Consider the following 9,995-nt stretch of genomic DNA (forward strand, 5'->3'; position numbering starts at 1 on the left):
ATATATTAGCTCTTATGGCCGACTCTCATGGCCGTCAGTTAAAACGTCACCAGCATACGAATGCACTATATATAACACTAATACAGTTCACAAAAATCGAATATTTTTGGCGCATGCGATTCTTCTCCATTTCAGGAATTTTCCTGGATATGAGCGAACGGATTCGTTCGATTTTTACTGTGCTTAGCCATGGCTTCTTCGGCAGCTCACTTGCAGATCGACGGGATGCAGAGGAAGGAGGTCCAAGTAGCAATGGCGAAGGCCGTGGAGCTGAGGGCTATTCATGCTGCTCTGCTGCAAGGAAGCGGGAGTAGCCCGGCGGCGATGAGGGTTCCCGCCGGCTCTTCGCCTCTTTCCAGATTATCGAACAACGCAGCTGATGACTATCCTGTGTTTACTCCGGTGAGCTTTCCTTCTTTCTTTTCCCCTTTTTAGTCCTTACTTCCTCCTCACGAATTTCTGGGTTCCCGAATGTTTGATTAGGATGTATTTATGAGATTTTTTGGAATCGGTGAAATGTTGTGTTGGAGAGGATATTTTGTTTGGCATTTTTTATTTTTCAAATCCCTGCTGCGATTTCGGGATTTGGAAATGCATTCTGTGTTCTGCTGAAGGATTGAGTGTGGTAGGGTTTGCTTGTTGATTGAGGTGATTCAGATCCAGTTGACGAGCTTCTGATATGGCCGGCGAGCTTTTGATATCTTTAATGAGCATTTCTTGGAGGCTGTCTTCTTTTGTTTTGGGTCTGGTGGATAATGGATTTAGGATTTAGAGCAATTTTGAGTTTTAGTTATGTATTTTTGACGATTCACTTCTCAACACGTTTTGGTTTAGAAATTTGATTGGATGTCAGACCAAGCAATGTGGGACATTCAACATAGTATGAGCTGTGGGAAAATTTTTCTTAAGAAAATGCAGATTGATGTAGGAAAAACAATGCAATATACAAGCAATCACTTTACTTTTCCTAGTTTAGGGGTTAGACATGTAGTTCTAAAGGAATTGGTTGGTATGTATGTAAATGCCCCTTATTCTTTTTCCTTTCTTTAGTTTTTTTGTTGTCAAGGCATATTTATTTTTGAATTGAGTTTCCTCTTTGGTAATTTAAAGTATAAGCATTTCCAAATGTATATGTAAAATAACTTCTTGAAATTTCTTACCAAATATATTTGTTTTCAAATATATTTTTTCCTTAATATATTTGCTATCAAATATATGTGATATTCTTTTATCAAATATATTTGTCTCCCAGTACATTTCTTGATTTCAAATATGTTTTTGCTTAATATATTTGATACTAAATATATTTCTTACCAAATATATTCATTTTGTGACTCTATAAATACCCATGGTATGTTATGAGTTAAGAGCGAGTGAGAAATTAAGCTAAATACTAAGAGATTTTGTATTTGACTTTATTGTTGGCCACTTTATTTTTTTAGTGAAGTTATTGCGTTGGCTCTCCCATAGTTTTTTCTCATTTTCTGATTTTGCCACGTAAATCATGTTCCTTTTAGTTGTATGAGTGAACTTACTTGATGACGATTAGTGTTGTTTCGTCATAAGAGGTATCAGTGTAGCTGGTTTCCTTTTTCACTTATGTCACAATCATCACTTTTAAGTTCGTTTGTGAATCCATCGTAGTATGATCTCTTTTTTCTCGTTGATGCCCACAATGAAGTACATCATTGAGAAGATAGAATTGTCTACTAGTTTTGTTTTGTGGAAAATCAAATGAGTGATGTATTGGTTCAGTAAGATATCGAAGACACCTTGCTCGACATTAAACAAATGTCGGAAAATTTATTAGCTGAAGAGAATATTCAAATTTAAAAGAAGTTAAGAGCTTAGATTCACCTACATCTATCAAATGAGATCCTTCAGGACTATTGAGAACACAACCACTGATCTATGACAGAAACCAGAGTCTATGTATTGGTATGACTTTCACAACAAAGTTGTACTTAAAGCAAAAATTATAATCTCACTACATGGTAGAAGGGTGGGATATGAAGACTCATCTCACTGAGTTCAAGAATTACATCACTGACCTTTATAATAGTACAACTATTGAAGTACAGCAATAAGAACATGGCTTTGTTATTGTTATTGTTTCTTTCACCTTTATAATAGAATTTTTGTGACTCCATGTTATATGAAAGGGGGTCAATTTGTCTAGTAGTTGTCAGCTAAGCTTCGCTATCCAGAGAATCATTTGAGAAGAATCAGTCATTTACATTCATTAATAGTGAAGATTGCTTGCTCACCAGATGAAGATCTGAAAAGAAATCAATTAGTCAAAGTCTTTTGTAAGATCAAAGTCTAAAGGGAATGATATTGTTTACTTTTATTACAAAAGAAAGAAGCACTGCAAAGTTGATTACCCAAAATTGAAATATAAAGGATCTTCAAAGAATTGTGATCATAGCAAAGCCAAAACAACAAAATATCGTAGCAGAATATGATGAAAACAACATCTTCCTAATTTCTAAGGACCAACTGAGGTCTTCATCTAAAGATATTGAACTTCAATTGCACATGTCACATTAAACCTAATAGGGAGTATTTCTCCATCTATCTGTCTATTGAAGGTGGAGTTGTGTTGATGGAGAATGATTCTTCATGTCCTATAATTGACATGGTCTTACAATTGTATTATTAGGACACTGACTAAGGTGAGGCATATTCCAAGCTAAGGAAAAGTTTGATCTCTCTCAATACTTTGATGATAAGCTTTTACGGCACAATGGTGAAGTTGGAGCCATGATGGTTTTTAAATGAGCACTCGTGGTGATAGGAGGTCGAAATATCCGAGGAAATATCTACGCTTTGGAAGGTTTCATCATTGAAGTTTCAACAATTGTTTGAACTGCTATGTCTAACACTGATGTCACTAAGTTGTGGCACTTGAGGTTAGGTCATATAGGTGAAAAAAGCCTTCAACTGCTATGCAAGCGAAACATGCTCTGTTGTCAGCACACTGGTGCTTCAGAATTCTGCTAGTAGTTTTTTTTGGAAAAGTAAAAAGGGTCTCATTCATTAGCGTGGTCCACAAAATCAAATGACTACTTGATTATATCCACTCTGATCTAGTGAGACAATTAAGAGCCATCCCGTGGTAGTGTAAAATACTTGTTGACCCTTATTGATGATTACTCTAGATATGTTTGGTTATTCTTTATAAGAAAAAAGAATTTGTTGTATTTGGAGGCTTCAAGCAGTTGAAGATTATGATCAAAACGCAGACTAGGAGAGAAATTAGTTTTCTTTGGATAGATAATGGATTAGAGTTTTGCTCATGTCAATTCGATAATTTTTTTCATTCAGACGACATCGTAGGCCACCTCACGTGCTATGATGCCAGAACAAAATATTGTTGCCGAGAGGTACAATCATATCATTCTAGAAATAATACATTGCATGTTTGTTTCATCCATTTTGAATTAAGGGTGTTTGAGTTGAAGCTATCTTTACTGCTTGCTCTTGATGAAGCAATCTTCTCATGTTGCTATCGATTTGAAGTGTCCTCTTGATTATTCTAACTTGAAGACTTTTTACTATCCTACTTATGCCTATGTCCTGGATGGAAATTTGGATCCCCAATAAAAAAAAAAATGTATACTCTTGGGATATGACATACAAAATGGCATAAATGGTTACAAATTATGGTAGATTCTAGAATCTTCATAAGTAGATATGTTGTGTTTGATGAAATGACTCTACTACATTTAGTGACATACACCATCTAGCCGTGATAGAGATGTGCCAGCTATATCAAAAAGCACTCAGATTGAGATGGAGCACTTTATTTCTACAAATTTTCTCTGTAGACTAGTGTTGATGAAGAAAATTCTACTTTTGTACTTTCTTGTTCCTTGGTTAGTGATAGAAAGAGAAGGGTGATTTGCCTGCCTAAGTGATATAGTGAGGCAAATCTTGTTGCACGTGCATTAACTATTGCAGAAGAGATTCTTGTAGTCATACTCTTATGATGATGTAGTCTCCAATTTGGACACTATAAAGCGTCTCGTAGTTGTGATAGAGGAGATAGAGTCATTACTACATAAAACCAAACTTGGGCACTCACAGAACTTCTAAAGGGAAATAAGGCCATTCGATGCAAGTGGGTATACAAGAAAAAAAGTGAGACTTTAGATGATAATCAACTAAGTTCAAGAATTGCTTGGACTTGATTGGTGTTCGATGCAGATGAGCCCAAAGGGCTTTAGAGAGCGGAATGTAAGGAGGGGTTTCACTTTTGGCATAATTTCGAGGCAAGGTGGAGTTTTTGGAAATTAGTGCCTTGAAATTTTTTATCAAATATAATTGTTTCTAAATATATTTGCTATAAAATATATGTGATATTTTACACCAAATATGTTTGTTGTTTAATATATTTGATACGAAATATATATATGATATTTCCTATCAAATATACTTGTTTTCAATTATATTTCTTGCTTAATACATTTGTTACCAAATATATTTCCTGCCAATTTTATTCTTTTTGTAACTCTATAAATACCCATTATATGTCATAGATTTAGAGTGGATGAAAAATTTAGCAATAAACTAAGAGGTTTTGTATTCGATTTAATCATTGATCAGTTTTTTTTTTTTTTTTGGTAGTAAAGTTATTGTTCTGGCTCTCCATGGTTTCTTCCCATTGTTGAGTTTTTTCATGTAAATCTTGTGTTCCTTGTGGTTGTTATTGATCTTAGTTGACAACGATTGGTGTTATTTTACTAACGGTATGGATTCAAAGATAATTATAGTTTGATTATGATTGGACGGCTTTTATTTTTTTGCTTTTATGGTATGTTTGTTCATTAAGCACTATAAAAACATTTTCCTAGATTAGCAATAATTAAAATTTAAACATTTTGGTTTACTCAACTAACCATGAAAATTTCTATGATGGTTAGATGTAAGAGACAAAAACAAAAATTTTAATGAATACTAATACAAGTAAAATTACAGAAATTATGATATAATGCATTACCTTCAAGAAAAGAAAAATTAAAATTACCATGCGATTATAATTGTGATATTTTATCTTTAAACTTTTTCACTTACTAATTTTCTCCATAGCCCTAGTAGTTCAAAATAATAATATGAGAAACTTACATATATACCACATAATTCTTATGTATTTACATGTCTAACAACTAGATCTTCATTTTTCCATTTATGACGTTTTGATGTCTTTAACCTATGCATGAAAAGGTGCATTTCACTTGTAAAAAAGACTAGTAATAGTGATATTTTTGAAGTGATATTAAAGATTTTAGTGCTATGTATGTAAATATGAAAGTTAGGTGTTAGATTTATAAATATATAAAAATTAAGTGGTATGTATGTAAATACCCCTAATAATAATAGCAATAATGATGATGATGATGACCATTAAAATAAGGCCATGTTTGTAGCCATATGACAGCTTATGGTTAATTTCAATTTTAATAGCTATTGACATCAAAAGCTGCTCAAACTTAGTGCTCTTCTTCAATTTGCATATTCGGTTCAAATACCTCATATCATATTAAAAGGCCTTATATCTCATAAGATCTTATGGTTGATTAAAATTATTTTATTTTGGTTAAATGATCTTATATTTGAATAAGAAATCTTATAGATAATAACATCTTATCTTTTGGGGAACGACCTTAGGATAAATGCTTATATCTTAACCGAAGTCCTTATATATGAGTGAAACAGCTTATATTAAATAAAATATCTTATATCTATTAAAATTTTGTATGTTGGTCAAACATCTTATATATGAAAAAATATTATATTTGCACAAATTTTATATATTAATTACTGCTACTTGAGACTGCTGAATCATGGCATCAAAATTTTGATGAAAAAGAGGAAATCTCTTATTTGCATTTGGGTGCTTCTTTAGATCCAATACTATTAGCTAGACTGAAATATGTGGCGTTGTTGTCATAATTCTACAGTTTCGGCTTGGTATTTTGTATTTGACTGTAATGTGGGGCTTGCAGTAGATGAGCCTATTCCGATGATCCAATTTTTATCGTTTACTTTAGATTAATTTTTTCTTTGAAAAGTGGATACTCGACGTTCCAACATGTTTTCATCACTCCAAACTAATTAAATCTTTCCCCTTCAACTAATTTCTTTGAGTGCAATATACTAAATTGCTAAAAATGTCCAGCTGGTTCAACCTACTGTGCATACGGTCTGACAAGGATATAAAGCATGTGATTTGATGGAGTGGGTACATCACAATTTATCATCTAGGTATTGATGGTTGCAGCTTATAAAATACTGCCGTCGCTACCTAATACTATTTGGATTCAGTTTTCTTTTCCTGTTAGTGGGATTTAAATACAATATTAGTTCTTTTTTCTCCATGTCTAGATAATTCAAAGCTGTTGCATTGGACTCAGATTATTGCTAAAATTTTGCTTAGTCAAACATTATAAAAGATTATGATTTAAAGATCATTAATTATATAGACCATAAGATAGATGCTGAATCAACTTAACCAATGAGATAGCTATATCTTTATGTCTGATGCGTCATCCAGAAATTTTATTATTTGACACGAATCTCGAGGTATTTTTTAATCAAAATATATTCTGATTAAAATCAAAGATAATTTGAAGCTCCGATTTCAGTAATTTTAAGTCAAACTGGCCGTCTCGACAAGATGAACGTAATGATATCAAAGACTGATCGAGCCCGAATCAAGCCATTAAACCACATTTGAAGCTTTTGGGTAGTTAATTGGAGCATCAAATTAACTCCAAATTTAACATGCCTATAATCAAATCGATCGTTTTGATGATAAGAACCTAACGAGCCCGGCCAAGATTACCCAATTTTGAGGACATTTTTACCTTTAAATCATCAAAATATCTCATATGATCAAGGGGAATTAACATGGGTCATTCAATCGGGTGGTTACTGGTGTTATTCGTCAAATGATCAAAGTGCCTCTCCCTCGGGGGCAATAAATCGACCTCTTTTCTTTATTCGGGATGGGGAGTCAAATTCCAATTTTATTATCGACCGAAGACCCGACAATAGTTTTATGTTTTTGTAGCCCTCGACCACCATCTGTCGGCCACCGTCGACCACTGTCGACCTCCTCCTGCTTGCCGCTGTTTGTTTTTGACGATGTATCCTAAATATCGTGTAACGAAATATCCTGAATACAGTATAACGAAGTATCCTGAATACGGCGAAACAAAGTACCCGAATAATGTGCAATGACATATCCTACATATTATTTATTGAATACCCGGTAATAACTCCTGGCGGCAATTGCTTACGACTGTTATGATCAGAATACGGTGGTTTTCTTCTGGCCCGTGTCTTTTTTTGTATATTATGTACGGACACGTATTATACTCGGTGTAACATTGTAACTCTTCTTTCCCAGTTATGGAATAATAATCTATATCTGTATTTATGAACTTATAGTGGATTACTTGATTGGGCTGGGTCTTGTGGTTTTTTCTTTTTCAGAATTTTTTTTCACGTAAAAAATATTGATGTCTTCTCCTATAACTTTTTTATTTATTTGTGTGTGTGTTGGGTCTTCGTGCACATTAAGATATTAAATTACCACTCTACCACTGCAAATCTTTTGACACGTAAAAATATCTAAAGTCTATGCTATAACTACCATTTAATCATTAAAAACTCAAAATGAGTATAATGGGCTAAAAAACTGATGGGTTAGAGTAAAAATCTATGAATAGGTGGAAACAACTTAATTAACGTTTCATGACTCTATCATTCTAAGTTATCAAGCTCAAAATTACTTAATCATGAAGGTTGTCACCCCAAAATTTTGGTAAATGCCTTTATTCATAGAACAGTTGGTCAAATTCTCAACCAAAAAGTACTTCTCTTTCTTTCTGTCATTTTCCCTCAAAATGATGACTTTGAGACTACATTTAATTTTTTCTGAGCGTGATTTTATTTAAGATTCTGATCTATGATGGTTAGAGACAGACTTACGAAGATAAGCCGTTGCCTGGGTATCAGTTTATCCGCCCTGATCGAAGTCTTTCAGAATGCTGGAGTGAAATTAGGCTGGAAGGAGAACCCAGAGATAATGAGAACGTTCTGTCTGACACAAATTCTGTGAAAAATAAGTTTTCTTCTCTGAAAGATGATCAGCTGGCGTTTTTAACAAATGAACATTTATCCAACAAATCTTTTTGCATAAACCACCAAAATCCTATCATGCAAACTGCTCCAGAAGTTGATGTCTACAAGTCTTTAAGTAGGAGAAGTGCCATAGGAGAACTAAAATCAGTGACATTTAACACCACAAGCAACCTTGCAACAATCAGTATGGAGGTTGATGCTGAGCAGAACAACCTCAAGAGTGTTAATAACGTAACTCCTTCAGTCGATACTCGTACTCCACTTCCGCCTCAATCAAAGAGCAGAGGAACTACCTTTTCATGGTTGTTTCATAAAACAAAGAAGAAAAACAAACTAGAAATGTCTCCAAATGCAAATGAATCAGAAAACATGCGCCAGATTTTAACGGATTGGGGAACATTCTCACTTGAAACATTGAAAAGGGAGTTGTTTGAGGCCAATGAACGAAAAGATGCAGCATTGGCTGAAGTCGCAAAGACGAGGGCTTCTCTTGGTGAGCTTCAGCAAAAGCTAGAAACTTTAGAGTCCTACTGTGAAGAGCTGAGGAGGTCTCTGAAGCAGGCAGTTCATGAACAAGGTAAGCAAGTTCTCAATACATTAAAGAGAACTAAGCCAATTAATATTAACCACAGCTGTAATGAAAACTCCATGCCTGTTAGCCATGAAGTAATGGTAGAGGGCTTCCTGCAGGTAGTTTCTGAAGCAAGACTCTCCGTCAAGCACTTCTGCAAGGCTCTCATTGACAATATCGATAAAACTGATAGCAGTTTACTGGAAAAATTAAGCATGCTTGTGCATCCAAATCCATTAACTTTGGACAAAAAGTACCCAAAAGCTGATCTGTATCATTTACAAGCTCTCATAAATCAGTCACTGCACCAAGATTTTGAGAACTGTGTGTTCCAGAAAAATGGGTCACCAAAGCTTCTTGACCCTCATCAAGATTGCTTGGAGAACTTCTCATCTTTCGTCTCGCTTCGGAATTTGAGCTGGAATGAAGTTTTGAGGAAAGGGACTAAGTATTACAGCGATGATTTTAGCTACTTCTGTGATCAGAAGATGAGCAGCATTGTTTCTATATTGAATTGGTCGAGGCCATGGCCCGAACTGCTGCTGCAGTCATTTTTCATCGCTGCCAAATGCATGTGGCTGCTTCATTTACTCGCATTCTCCTTTAACCCCCCTTTGTTGATTTTGAGGGTTGGTGAGAACCGAAGTTTTGATCCACTGTACATGGAAGATGTTCTTAAAGGCAGGCAACAACGGACACATTCTTTAGTGCAAGTAAAAATCATGGTGATGCCAGGATTTTATGTGCATGATAAGGTTTTGAAGTGCAGGGTCTTGTGTAGCTATGGGTAACTTTTAACAAATTATTCTTCTGATTCTGGTAATGCATTTCATATTGTTTGTATATTTATCCTTTCTCTTATCATATTCTGCCAAGGGTGAGAAGTTATCAATTTTCTAATTGTTTTCTTTGTTTAACTTAGTAAGCTTTTGTGTTTCTACTGGATTGAATATATTCTTCTTAGTAGATCAGGCTTTTTGCTATTCAATACATAATCTCTCTACTTTCCAAAACATGCTCCTAAAAGCATTTGGATTATGGATGTATGATTTTAATTGAAATGAAGAATGCTAACCCTAGCTGCCACTTAATTGATATTGGAACTTTGTTACTATTATTAGTCATATCTTTAAACTGTTATTGTTGTTGTTACAATTCTTCTTATTATCATTGTCACAATTACTACTACTTGAGAGTTTGAGCTTCATTTTAGTCATTATAACTAGTTAATGCATGTGCTTTTAAAAGCAAGTTGTTCTGAAGATTATAGATA

The 9,995-nt window shown here is 34.3% G+C and overlaps 1 protein-coding gene across 2 annotated transcripts; it reads left to right on the plus strand.

Annotated features, from left to right (window-relative positions):
• Positions 1 to 78: 78 nt before the first annotated feature.
• On the plus strand, positions 79 to 9,623 carry LOC110025958 (IRK-interacting protein-like). 2 transcript variants are annotated; one of them, XM_020726667.1, is made up of 2 exons: positions 79 to 402; positions 7,987 to 9,623. In XM_020726667.1, the coding sequence occupies exons 1-2, from the start codon at positions 190 to 192 to the stop codon at positions 9,511 to 9,513; spliced, it is 1,740 nt and encodes a 579-aa protein (XP_020582326.1). In that variant the 5' UTR covers positions 79 to 189; the 3' UTR covers positions 9,514 to 9,623. The 2 variants fall into 2 exon arrangements, with proteins under 2 accessions (XP_020582326.1, XP_020582327.1); XM_020726668.1 differs by having other exon boundaries at positions 80 to 402; positions 7,993 to 9,623.
• The last annotated feature ends 372 nt before the right edge of the window (positions 9,624 to 9,995 follow it).

Source organism: Phalaenopsis equestris, unplaced genomic scaffold (genome assembly GCF_001263595.1).
Source record: "Phalaenopsis equestris unplaced genomic scaffold, ASM126359v1 Scaffold000343, whole genome shotgun sequence".
Classification (NCBI taxonomy): Eukaryota; Viridiplantae; Streptophyta; class Magnoliopsida; order Asparagales; family Orchidaceae; genus Phalaenopsis; species Phalaenopsis equestris.